Source organism: Phyllobates terribilis, unplaced genomic scaffold, assembly GCF_046119375.1.
Source record: "Phyllobates terribilis strain yellow unplaced genomic scaffold, ASM4611937v1 Scaffold_12__6_contigs__length_324123572, whole genome shotgun sequence".
Taxonomy (NCBI): Eukaryota; Metazoa; Chordata; class Amphibia; order Anura; family Dendrobatidae; genus Phyllobates; species Phyllobates terribilis.
Genome location: NW_027362772.1, coordinates 88002738 through 88016928, shown reverse-complemented (window position 1 = coordinate 88016928; position 14191 = coordinate 88002738). Strand labels below are relative to the sequence as shown.

The 14191-nt window shown below is 51.6% G+C and overlaps 1 protein-coding gene across 15 annotated transcripts in view; it reads right to left on the bottom strand.

The window, feature by feature from the left end:
• HSPG2 (heparan sulfate proteoglycan 2) overlaps positions 1-14191 on the bottom strand; it is a 456402-nt gene that overhangs the window by 265378 nt on the left and 176833 nt on the right. For all 15 annotated transcript variants that reach the window (XM_073656045.1, XM_073656041.1, XM_073656043.1 and 12 more), the window contains 6 exons: positions 10982-11100; positions 10795-10906; positions 10600-10713; positions 10404-10525; positions 10242-10328; positions 10112-10161 (listed from right to left, as the gene is read on the bottom strand). In XM_073656045.1, the coding sequence (XP_073512146.1) occupies positions 10112-10161; positions 10242-10328; positions 10404-10525; positions 10600-10713; positions 10795-10906; positions 10982-11100 (604 nt within the window). The remainder of the gene's footprint in view (positions 1-10111; positions 10162-10241; positions 10329-10403; positions 10526-10599; positions 10714-10794; positions 10907-10981; positions 11101-14191) is intronic.

The window sequence follows — 14191 nt, the reverse complement described above, 5'->3', positions numbered from 1 at the left end:
TCTGCTGTGTATATAATATATGGGGAGCATACAGGAGCAGCACATACAGCGGCTGCTGCGCTCTGCTGTGTATATAATATATGAGGAGCATACAAGAGCAGCACATACAGCGGCTGCTGCTCTCTGCTGTGTATATAATATATGGGGAGTATTCAGGAGCAGCACATACAGCGGCTGCTGCTCTCTACTGTGTATATAATATATGGGGAGCATACAGGAGCAGTACATACAGCGGCTGCTGCGCTCTGCTGTGTATATAATATATGGGGAGCATACAGGAGCAGCACATGCAGCGGCTGCTGCGCTCTGCTGTATATATAATATATGAGGAGCATACAGGAGCAGCACATACAGCGGCTGCTGCGCTCTGCTGTGTATATAATATATGGGGAGCATACAGGAGCAGCACATACAGCGGCTGCTGCGCTCTGCTGTGTATATAATATATGGGGAGCATACAGGAGCAGCACATACAGCGGCTGCTGCGCTCTGCTGTGTATATAATATATGGGGAGCATACAGGAGCAGCACATACAGCGGCTGCTGCGCTCTGCTGTGTATATAATATATGGATAGCATACAGGAGCAGCACATACAGCGACTGCTGCGCTCTGCTGTGTATAGAATATATGGGGAGCATACAGGAGCAGCATATACAGCGGCTGCTGCGCTTTGCTGTGTATATAATATATGGGGAGCATACAGGAGCAGCACATACAGCGGCTGCTGCGCTCTGCTATGTATAGAATATATGGGGAGCATACAGGAGCAGCATATACAGCGGCTGCTGCGCTCTGCTGTGTATATAATATATGGGGAGCATACAGGAGCAGCACATGCAGCGGCTGCTGCGCTCTGCTGTGTATATAATATATGGGGAGCATACAGGAGCAGCACAAACAGCGGCTGCTGCGCTCTGCTGTGTATATAATATATGGGGAGCATACAGGATCAGCACATACAGCGGCTGCTGCGCTCTGCTGTGTATATAATATATGGGGAGCATACAGGAGCAGCACATACAGTGGCTGCTGCGCTTTGCTGTGTATATAATATATGGGGAGCATACAGGAGCAGCACATACAGCGGCTGCTGCGCTCTGCTATGTATATAATATATGGGGAGCATACAGGATCAGCACCTACAGCGGCTGCTGCGCTCTGCTGTGTATATAATATATGGGGAGCATACAGGATCAGCACCTACAGCGGCTGCTGCGCTCTGCTGTGTATATAATAAATGGGGAGCATACAGGAGCAGCACATACAGCGGCTGCTGCGCTCTACTGTGTATATAATATATGGGGAGCATATAGGAGCAGCACATACAGCGGCTGCTGCGCTCTGCTGTGTATATAATATATGAGGAGCATACAGGAGCAGCACGTACAGCGGATGCTGCGCTTTGCTGTGTATATAATATATGGGGAGTATACAGGAGCAGCACATACAGCGGCAGCTGCGCTCTGAGGTGTATATAATATATGGGGAGCATACAGGAGCAGCACATACAGCGGCTGCTGCGCTCTGCTGTGTATATAATATATGGGGAGCATACAGGAGCAGCACACACAGCGGCTGGTGTGTATATAATATATGGGGAGCATACAGGAGCAGCACATACAGCGGCTTCTGCCCTCTGCTGTGTGTATAATATATGGACAGCATACAGGAGCAGCACATACAGCGGCTGCTGCACTCTGCTGTGTATATAATATATGGGGAGCATGGAGGAGCAGCACATACAGCGGCTGCTGCGCTCTGCTATGTATATAATATATGGGGAGAATACAGGAGCAGCACATACAGTGGCTGCTGCGCTCTGCTGTGTATATAATATATGGGGAGCATACAGGAGCAGCACATACAGCGGCTGCTGCGCTCTGCTGTGTATATAATATATGGGGAGCATACAGGAGCAGTACATACAGCGGCTGCTGCGCTCTGCTATGTATATAATATATGGGGAGAATACAGGAGCAGCACATACAGTGGCTGCGGCGCTCTGCTGTGTATATAATATATGGGGAGCATGGAGGAGCAGCACATACAGCGGCTGCTGCGCTCTGCTGTGTATATAATATATGGGGAGCATACAGGAGCAGCACATACAGCGGCTGCTGCGCTCAGCTGTGTATATAATATATGGGGAGCATACAAGAGCAGCACATACAGCGGCTGCTGCGCTCTGCTGTGTATATAATGTATGGGGAGCATACAGGAGCAGCACATACAGCGGCTGCTGCGCTCTGCTGTGTATATAATATATGGGGAGCATACAGGAGCAGCACATACAGCGGCTGCTGCGCTTTGCTGTGTATATAATATATGGGGAGCATACAGGAGCAGCACATACAGCGGCTGCTGCGCTCTGCTGTGTATATAATATATGGGGAGCATACAGGAGCAGCACATACAGCGGCTGCTGCGCTCTGCTGTGTATATAATATATGGGGAGCATACAGGAGCAGCACATACAGCGGCTGCTGCGCTCTGCTATGTATATAATATATGGGGAGCATACAGGAGCAGCACATACAGCGTCTGCTGCGCTCTGCTGTGTATATAATGTATGGGGAGCATACAGGAGCAGCACATACAGCGGCTGCTGCGCTATGTTGTGTATATAATATATGGGGAGCATACAGGGGCAGCACATACAGCGGCTGCTGCGCTCTGCTGTGTATATAATGTATGGGGAGCATACAGGAGCAGCACATACAGCGGCTGCTGCGCCCTGCTGTGTATATAATATATGGGAGCATACAGGAGCAGCACATACAGCGGCTGCTGCGCTCTGCTGTGTATATAATATATGGGGAGCATACAGGAGCAGCACATACAGCAGCTGCTGCGCCCTGCTGTGTATATAATATATGGGGAGCATACAGAAGCAGCACATACAGCGGCTGCTGCGCTCTGCTGTGTATATAATATATGGGGAGCATACAGGAGCAGCACATACAGCGGCTGCTGCGCCCTGCTGTGTATATAATATATGGGAGCATACAGGAGCAGCACATACAGCGGCTGCTGCGCTCTGCTGTGTATATAATATATGGGGAGCATACAGGAGCAGCACATACAGCAGCTGCTGCACTCTGCTGTGTATATAATATATGGGGAGCATACAGGAGCAGCACATACAGCGACTGCTGCACTCTGCTGTGTATATAATATATGGAGAGCATACAGGAGCAGCAAATACAGCGACTGTTGCGCTCTGCTGTGTATATAATATATGGGGAGCATACAGGAGCAGCATATACAGCGGCTGCTGCGCTCTGCTGTGTATATAATATATGGGGAGCATACAGGAGCAGCACATACAGCAGCTGCTGCACTCTGCTGTGTATATAATATATGGGGAGCATACAGGAGCAGCACATACAGCGACTGCTGCACTCTGCTGTGTATATAATATATGGAGAGCATACAGGAGCAGCAAATACAGCGACTGTTGCGCTCTGCTGTGTATATAATATATGGGGAGCATACAGGAGCAGCATATACAGCGGCTGCTGCGCTCTGCTGTGTATATAATATATGGGGAGCATACAGGAGCAGCACATGCAGCGGCTGCTGCGCTCTGCTGTGTATATAATATATGGGGAGCATACAGGAGCAGCACAAACAGCGGCTGCTGCGCTCTGCTGTGTATATAATATATGGGGAGCATACAGGATCAGCACATACAGCGGCTGCTGCGCTCTGCTGTGTATATAATATATGGGGAGCATACAGGAGCAGCACATACAGTGGCTGCTGCGCTTTGCTGTGTATATAATATATGGGGAGCATACAGGAGCAGCACATACAGCGGCTGCTGCGCTCTGCTATGTATATAATACATGGGGAGCATACAGGAGCAGCACATACAGCGGCTGCTGCGCTCTGCTGTGTATATAATATATGGGGAGCATACAGGATCAGCACATACAGCGGCTGCTGCGCTCTGCTGTGTATATAATATATGGGGAGCATACAGGAGCAGCACATACAGCGGCTGCTGCGCTCTACTGTGTATATAATATATGGGGAGCATACAGGAGCAGCACATACAGCGGCAGCTGCGCTCTGAGGTGTATATAATATATGGGGAGCATACAGGAGCAGCACATACAGCGGCTGCTGCACTCTGCTGTGTATATAATATATGGGGAGCATACAGGAGCAGCACATACAGCGGCAGCTGCGCTCTGAGGTGTATATAATATATGGGGAGCATACAGGAGCAGCACATACAGCGGCTGCTGCACTCTGCTGTGTATATAATATATGGGGAGCATACAGGAGCAGCACACACAGCGGCTGGTGTGTATATAATATATGGGGAGCATACAGGAGCAGCACATACAGCGGCTGCTGCCCTCTGCTGTGTATATAATATATGGGGAGCATACAGGAGCAGCACATACAGCGGCTGCTGCACTCTGCTGTGTATATAATATATGGGGAGCATACAGGAGCAGCACATACAGCGGCTGCTGCGCTCTGCTATGTATATAATATATGGGGAGAATACAGGAGCAGCACATACAGTGGCTGCTGCGCTCTGCTGTGTATATAATATATGGGGAGCATGGAGGAGCAGCACATACAGCGGCTGCTGCGCTCTGCTGTGTATATAATATATGGGGAGCATACAGGAGCAGCACATACAGCGGCTGCTGCGCTCAGCTGTGTATATAATATATGGGGAGCATACAAGAGCAGCACATACAGCGGCTGATGCGCTCTGCTGTGTATATAATGTATGGGGAGCATACAGGAGCAGCACATACAGCGGCTGCTGCGCTCTGCTGTGTATATAATATATGGGGAGCATACAGGAGCAGCACATACAGCGGCTGCTGCGCTTTGCTGTGTATATAATATATGGGGAGCATACAGGAGCAGCACATACAGCGGCTGCTGCGCTCTGCTGTGTATATAATATATTGGGAGCATACAGGAGCAGCACATACAGCGGCTGCTGCGCTCTGCTGTGTATATAATATATGGGGAGCATACAGGAGCAGCACATACAGCGGCTGCTGCGCTCTGCTATGTATATAATATATGGGGAGCATACAGGAGCAGCACATACAGCGTCTGCTGTGCTATGCTGTGTATATAATGTATGGGGAGCATACAGGAGCAGCACATACAGCGGCTGCTGCGTTCTGCTGTGTATATAATATATGGGGAGCATACAGGAGCAGCACATACAGCGGCTGCTGCGCCCTGCTGTGTATATAATATATGGGGAGCATACAGAAGCAGCACATACAGCGGCTGCTGCTCTCTGCTGTGTATATAATATATGGGGAGCATACAGGAGCAGCACATACAGCGACTGCTGCACTCTGCTGTGTATATAATATATGGAGAGCATACAGGAGCAGCAAATACAGCGACTGTTGCGCTCTGCTGTGTATATAATATATGGGGAGCATACAGGAGTAGCACATACAGCGGCTGCTGTGCTCTGCTGTGTATATAATATAAGAGGAGCATGCAGGAGCAGCACATACAGCGGCTGCTGCGCTCTGCTGTGTATATAGTATATGGGGAGCATATAGGAGCAGCACATACAGCCGCTGCTGCGCTCTGCTGTGTATATAATATATGGGGAGCATACAGGAGCAGCACATACAGCTGCTACTGCGCTCTGCTGTGTATATAATACATGGGGAGCATACAGGAGCAGCACATACAGCGGCTGCTGCGCTCTGCTGTGTATATAATATATGGGAAGCATACAGGAGCAGCACATACAGCGGCTGCTGCGCTCTGCTGTGTATATAATATATGGGGAGCATACAGGAGCAGCACATACAGCGGCTGCTGCGCTCTGATGTGTATATAATATATGGGGAGCATACAGGAGCAGCACATACAGCGGCTGCTGCGCTCTGCTGTGTATATAATATATGGGGAGCATACAGGAGCAGCACATACAGTGGCTGCTGCGCTCTGCTGTGTATATAATATATGGGGAGCATACAGGAGCAGCACATACAGCGGCTGCTGTGCTTTGCTGTGTATATAATACATGGGGAGCATACAGGAGCAGCACATACAGCGGCTGCTGCGCTCTGCTGTGTATATAATATATGGGGAGCATACAGGAGCAGCACATACAGCGGCTGCTGCGCTCTTCTGTGTATATAATATATGGGGAGCATCACATACAGCGGCTGCTGCGCTCTGCTGTGTATATAATATATGGGGAGCATACAGGGGCAGCACATACAGCGGCTGCTGCGCTCTACTGTGTATATAATATATAGGGAGCATACAGGAGCAGCACATACAGCGGCTGCTGCGCTCGGCTGTGTATATAATATATGGGGAACATACAGGAGCAGCACATACAGCTGCTACTGCGCTCTGCTGTGTATATAATACATGGGGAGCATACAGGAGCAGCACATACAGCGGCTGCTGCGCTCTGCTGTGTATATAATATATGGGGAGCATACAGGAGCAGCACATACAGAGGCTGCTGCGCTCTGATGTGTATATAATATATGGGAGCATACAGGAGCAGCACATACAGCGGTTGCTGCACTCTGCTGTGTATATAATATATGGGGAGCATACAGGAGCAGCACATACAGCGGCTGCTGCGCTCTGCTGTGTATATAATATATGGGGAGCATACAGGAGCAGCACATACAGCGGCTGCTGCGCTTTGCTGTGTATATAATATATGGGGAGCATACAGGAGCAGCACATACAGCGGCTCCTGCGCTCAGCTGTGTATATAATATATGGGGAGCATACAGGAGCAGCACATACAGCGGCTGCTGCGTTCTGCTATGTATATAATATATGGGAAGCATACAGGAGCAGCACATACAGCGGCTGCTGCGCTCTGCTGTTTATATAATATATGGGGAGCATACAGGAGCAGCACATACAGCGGCTGCTGCGCTCTGCTGTGTATATAATATATGGGGAGCATACAGGAGCAGCACATACAGCGGCTGCTGCGCTCTGCTGTGTATATAATATATGGGGAGCATATAGGAGCAGCACATACAGCGGCTGCTGCGCTCTGCTGTGTATATAATATATGGGGAGCATACAGGAGCAGCACATACAGCGGCTGCTGCGCTCTACTGCGTATATAATATATAGGGAGCATACAGGAGCAGCACATACAGCGGCTGCTGCCCTCTGCTGTGTATATAATATATGGGGAGCATACAGGAGCAGCACATACAGCGGCTGCTGCACTCTGCTGTGTATACAATATATGGGAGTATACAGGAGCAGCACATACAGCGGCTGCTGTGCTCTGCTGTGTATATAATATATGGGGAGCATACAGGAGCAGCACATACAGCGTCTGCTGCGCTCTGCTGTCTATATAATATATGGGAGTATACAGGAGCAGCACATACAGCGGCTGCTGTGCTCTGCTGTGTATATAATATATGGGGAGCATACAGGAGCAGCACATACAGCGTCTGCTGCGCTCTGCTGTCTATATAATATATGGGAGCATACAGGAGCAGCACATACAGTGGCTGCTGCACTCTGCTGTGTATATAATATATGGGGAGCATACAGGAGCAGCACATACAGCGGCTGCTGCGCTCTGCTGTGTATATAATATATGGGGAGCATATAGGAGCAGCACATACAGCGGCTGCTGCGCTCTGCTGTGTATATAATATATGAGGAGCATACAGGAGCAGCACATACAGCGGCTGCTGCGATCTACTGCGTATATAATATATGGGGAGCATACAGGAGCAGCACATACAGCGGCTGCTGCACTCTGCTGTGTATATAATATATGGGAGTATACAGGAGCAGCACATACAGCGGCTGCTGTGCTCTGCTGTGTATATAATATATGGGGAGCATACAGGAGCAGCACATACAGCGTCTGCTGCGCTCTGCTGTGTATATAATATAAGGGGAGCATACAGGAGCAGCACATACAGCGGCTGCTGCGCTCTGCTGTGTATATAATATATGGGGAGCATACAGGAGCAGCACATACAGCGGCTGCTGCGCTCTGCTGTTTATATAATATATGGGGAGCATACAGGAGCAGCACATACAGCGGCTGCTGCGCTCTGCTGTGTATATAATATATGGGGAGCATACAGGAGCAGCACATACAGCGGCTGCTGCGCTCTGCTGTGTATATAATATATGGGGAGCATATAGGAGCAGCACATACAGCGGCTGCTGCGCTCTGCTGTGTATATAATATATGGGGAGCATACAGGAGCAGCACATACAGCGGCTGCTGCACTCTACTGCGTATATAATATATAGGGAGCATACAGGAGCAGCACATACAGCGGCTGCTGCCCTCTGCTGTGTATATAATATATGGGGAGCATACAGGAGCAGCACATACAGCGGCTGCTGCACTCTGCTGTGTATATAATATATGGGAGTATAAAGGAGCAGCACATACAGCGGCTGCTGTGCTCTGCTGTGTATATAATATATGGGGAGCATACAGGAGCAGCACATACAGCGTCTGCTGCGCTCTGCTGTCTATATAATATATGGGAGTATAAAGGAGCAGCACATACAGCGGCTGCTGTGCTCTGCTGTGTATATAATATATGGGGAGCATACAGGAGTAGCACATACCGCGGCTGCTGCGCTCTGCTGTGTATATAATATAAGGGGAGCATACAGGAGCAGCACATACAGCGGCTGCTGCGCTCTGCTGTGTTTATAATATATGGGGAGCATCACATACAGCGGCTGCTGCGCTCTGCTGTGTATATAATATATGGGGAGCATACAGGGGCAACACATACAGCAGCTGCTGCGCTCTACTGTGTATATAATATATAGGGAGCATACAGGAGCAGCACATACAGCGGCTGCTGCGCTCTGCTGTGTATATAATATATGGGGAGCATACAGGAGCAGCACATACAGCGGCTGCTGCGCTCTGTTGTGTATATAATATATGGGGAGCATACAGGAGCAGCACATACAGCTGCTACTGCGCTCTGCTGTGTATATAATACATGGGGAGCATACAGGAGCAGCACATACAGCGGCTGCTGCACTCTGCTGTGTATATAATATATGGGGAGCATACAGGAGCAGCACATACAGCGGCTGCTGCTCTCTACTGTGTATATAATATATGGGGAGCATACAGGAGCAGCACATACAGCGGCTGCTGCGCTCTGCTGTGTATATAATATATGGGGAGCATACAGGAGCAGCACATACAGCGGCTGCTGCGCTCTGCTGTTTATATAATATATGGGGAGCATACAGGAGCAGCACATACAGCGGCTGCTGCGCTCTGCTGTGTATATAATATATGGGGAGCATACAGGAGCAGCACATACAGCGGCAGCTGCGCTCTGAGGTGTATATAATATATGGGGAGCATACAGGAGCAGCACATACAGCGGCTGCTGCGCTCTGCTGTGTATATAATATATGGGGAGCATACAGGAGCAGTACATACAGCGGCTGCTGCGCTCTGCTGTGTATATAATATATGGGGAGCATGCAGGAGCAGCACATACAGCGGCTGCTGCGCTCTGCTGTGTATATAATATATGGGGAGCATACAGGAGCAGTACATACAGCGGCTGCTGTGCTCTGCTGTGTATATAATATATGGGGAGCATACAGGAGCAGTACATACAGCGGCTGCTGCGCTCTGCTGTGTATATAATATATGGGGAGCATACAGGAGCAGTACATACAGCGGCTGCTGCGCTCTGCTGTGTATATAATATATGGGGAGCATACAGGAGCAGCACATACAGCGGCTGCTGCTCTCTGCTGTGTATATAATATATGGGGAGCATGCAGGAGCAGCACATACAGCGGCTGCTGCGCTCTGCTGTGTATATAATATATGGGGAGCATGCAGGAGCAGCACATACAGCGGCTGCTGCGCTCTGCTGTGTATATAATATTTGGGAACATACAGGAGCTGCTGCGCTTTGCTATGTATATATATCTATAGTGACGGTCACACTATACACTGACAATATTATATGGGGAGTACACACACTATATACACCTATTACAGCCTATATACACATGACTACAGGATTGCCCCGCCTGCAGTACCACGATACCGCGGTTCCCCACGTGAAGGTCCGGTGACGTACGTGTGCAGGGCTGTCCTCGTGTGGGGTCTCCTCTGTAACCCGGCGCACATCTGTAAGAAGGCAGCATTGCATTACTGTTGTATACAGGCGCATAGCCCCCCTGACACCCCCAGACCACCGATATCATCACCTCTCGCACTGACGCCCGATGGAGCCAGCGGGGCAGGAGTCGCACGTGGGCTGACTGTCCGTGTCCAGGAAGCATGTGCCGAAGTACCTGACGAGAAGGGAAAATGAATGTAAAAGACAGAGAGGCAGCCGTGCCCGTGATGCCATGCTGGGGGTGACCTACTGGCCGGATGCGGCCCTGCACGGGCATGGCTGGCAGGGTGCTGGGCTCCCTCGCACCGGGTCTCCATAGAAGCCTGGCTTGCAGCGCTCGCACTTTGCTCCCTCCGTGTTGTGCTGGCAGTTCTGAAACACAATCAGCGTCCAGATAAGCGGCGTAACGTGGAGACCCGGAGAAGCGGCATGGCACAGACGCTCACCAGGCACTCTCCGCTCTCCCCATCACACTCGCTGGAGTGGCCCCCGCACTGACAGCGCTCACAGGTGCCCAAGTAAAGACCACTGGTGGAGCGGGAAAAGCCAATGTCACAGTCCTGGGAAAACAACAGGAGAATCAGCGCGAGACCCCCGCCATGACTGTGTGCTGATAATACACCATGGACGGACCCACTCACCTGGCAGGAGGGTCCGCGGTAGCCCACCGGGCAGGCACACTGCTCCACCTCCACCGCCTGCTGCAGTCCTGTGGCGTGGGGCACTGCAATGTCCATGTAGATGTTAGAGATCCTGGAGATAAAAGCAGCAGAAACGTTAGCAGAGCGGAGCCCGGGGGTCCGCGATCCGAGGTCACCCCCCCAGTACCTGCTCTCTATCATTCGCTCAGCATAGGAAGCCCGGACCATCAGCACATCAATATCCGACAGCGCCATCAGCAGGTGTTCACGGGTGGCATCCTGCCCGTCCGTCCGTCGCCACGAGCTCTGCCAAAGAAAAGTGCAGAAGGTAAAGGGGGGCAGATACTTTCCTCTTTGCTCGGTGATTACTGGGTGGTGACGGGGGGCAGATACTTTCCCCTTTGCTCGGTGATTACTGGGTGGTGACGGGGGGCAGATACTTTCCTCTTTGCTCGGTGATTACTGGGTGGCGGGGGGCAGATACTTTCCTCTTTGCTCGGTGATTACTGGGTGGTGGCGGGGGGCAGATACTTTCCCCTTTGCTCAGTGATTACTGGGTGACGGGGAGCAGATACTTTCCTCTTTGCTCGTTGATTACTGGGTGGCGGGGGGGCAGATACTTTCCCCTTTGCTCGGTGATTACTGGGTGATGACGGGGGGCAGATACTTTCCTCTTTGCTCGGTGATTACTGGGTGGTGACGGGGGGCAGATACTTTCCTCTTTGCTCGGTGATTACTGGGTGGTGACGGGGGGCAGATACTTTCCTCTTTGCTCGGTGATTACTGGGTGGTGGCGGGGGGCAGATACTTTCCTCTTTGCTCGGTGATTACTGGGTGGTGACGGGGGGCAGATACTTTCCTCTTTGCTCGGTGATTACTGGGTGGTGGCGGGGGAAGATACTTTCCCCTTTGCTCGGTGATTACTGGGTGGTGACGGGGGGGCAGATACTTTCCCCTTTGCTCGGTGATTACTGGGTGGCGGGGGGCAGATACTTTCCCCTTTGCTCGGTGATTACTGGGTGGTGACGGGGGGCAGATACTTTCCTCTTTGCTCGGTGATTACTGGGTGGTGACGGGGGGGCAGATACTTTCCCCTTTGCTCGGTGATTACTGGGTGGTGACGGGGGGGCAGATACTTTCCCCTTTGCTCGGTGATTACTGGGTGGTGACGGGGGGGCAGATACTTTTCCGTTTGCTCAGTGATTACTGGGTGGTGACGGGGGGGCAGATACTTTCCCCTTTGCTCGGTGATTACTGGGTGGTGACGGGGGGGCAGATACTTTTCCGTTTGCTCAGTGATTACTGGGTGGTGACGGGGGGCAGATACTTTCCTCTTTGCTCGGTGATTACTGGGTGGTGACGGGGGGCAGATACTTTCCTCTTTGCTCGGTGATTACTGGGTGGCGGGGGGCAGATACTTTCCCCTTTGCTTGGTGATTACTGGGTGGTGACGGGGGGCAGATACTTTCCTCTTTGCTCGGTGATTACTGGGTGGCGGGGGGCAGATACTTTCCCCTTTGCTCGGTGATTACTGGGTGGCAGGGGGCAGATACTTTCCTCTTTGCTCGGTGATTACTGGGTGGTGACGGGGGGGCAGATACTTTCCTCTTTGCTTGGTGATTACTGGGTGGCGGGGGGGCAGATACTTTCCCCTTTGCTCGGTGATTACTGGGTGACGGGGAGCAGATACTTTCCTCTTTGCTCGGTGATTACTGGGTGGCGGAGGGCAGATACTTTCCCCTTTGCTCGGTGATTACTGGGTGGTGACGGGGGGGCAGATACTTTCCTCTTTGCTTGGTGATTACTGGGTGGTGACGGGGGGGGCAGATACTTTCCCCTTTGCTCGGTGATTACTGGGTGGTGACGGGGGGGCAGATACTTTCCCCTTTGCTCGGTGATTACTGGGTGGTGACGGGGGGCAGATACTTTCCCTTTTGCTCGGTGATTACTGGGTGGTGACGGGGGGGCAGATACTTTCCCCTTTGCTCGGTGATTACTGGGTGGTGATGGGGGGCAGATACTTTCCCCTTTGCTCGGTGATTACTGGGTGACGGGGGGCAGATACTTTCCTCTTTGCTCGGTGATTACTGGGTGGTGGCGGGGGCAGATACTTTCCTCTTTGCTCGGTGCTTACTGGGTGGTGACGGGGGGCAGATACTTTCCTCTTTGCTCGGTGATTACTGGGTGGTGGGGGGCAGATACTTTCCCCTTTGCTCGGTGATTACTGGGTGACGGGGGGCAGATACTTTCCTCTTTGCTTGGTGATTACTGGGTGGTGGGGGGCAGATACTTTCCCCTTTGCTCGGTGATTACTGGGTGGTGGCGGGGGGCAGATACTTTCCTCTTTGCTCGGTGATTACTGGGTGGTGACGGGGGGCAGATACTTTCCTCTTTGCTCGGTGATTACTGGGTGGTGATGGGGGGCAGATACTTTCCCCTTTGCTCGGTGATTACTGGGTGGTGACGGGGGGCAGATACTTTCCTCTTTGCTCGGTGATTACTGGGTGGTGACGGGGGGCAGATACTTTCCCCTTTGCTCGGTGATTACTGGGTGACAGGGGGCAGATACTTTCCTCTTTGCTCGGTGATTACTGGGTGGCGGAGGGCAGATACTTTCCTCTTTGCTCGGTGATTACTGGGTGGTGACGGGGGGGCAGATACTTTCCTCTTTGCTCGGTGATTACTGGGTGGCGGAGGGCAGATACTTTCCCCTTTGCTCGGTGATTACTGGGTGGTGACGGGAGGGCAGATACTTTCCTCTTTGCTCGGTGATTACTGGGTGGCGGGGGGCAGATACTTTCCTCTTTGCTCGGTGATTACTGGGTGGTGACGGGGGGGCAGATACTTTCCTCTTTGCTCGGTGATTACTGGGTGGCAGGGGGCAGATACTTTCCCCTTTGCTCGGTGATTACTGGGTGGTGACGGGGGGCAGATACTTTCCTCTTTGCTCGGTGATTACTGGGTGGCGGAGGGCAGATACTTTCCCCTTTGCTCGGTGATTACTGGGTGGTGACGGGGGGCAGATACTTTCCTCTTTGCTCGGTGAATACTGGGTGGTGACGGGGGGGCAGATACTTTCCTCTTTGCTCGGTGATTACTGGGTGGTGACGGGGGGCAGATACTTTCCTCTTTGCTCGGTGATTACTGGGTGGTGACGGGGGGCAGATACTTTCCCCTTTGCTCGGTGATTACTGGGTGGTGGCGGGGGGCAGATACTTTCCCCTTTGCTCGGTGATTACTGGGTGGTGACGGGGGGCAGATACTTTCCCCTTTGCTCGGTGATTACTGGGTGGTGGCGGGGGGCAGATACTTTCCCCTTTGCTCGGTGATTACTGGGTGGTGACGGGGGGGCAGATACTTTCCTCTTTGCTCGGTGATTACTGGGTGGTGACGGGGG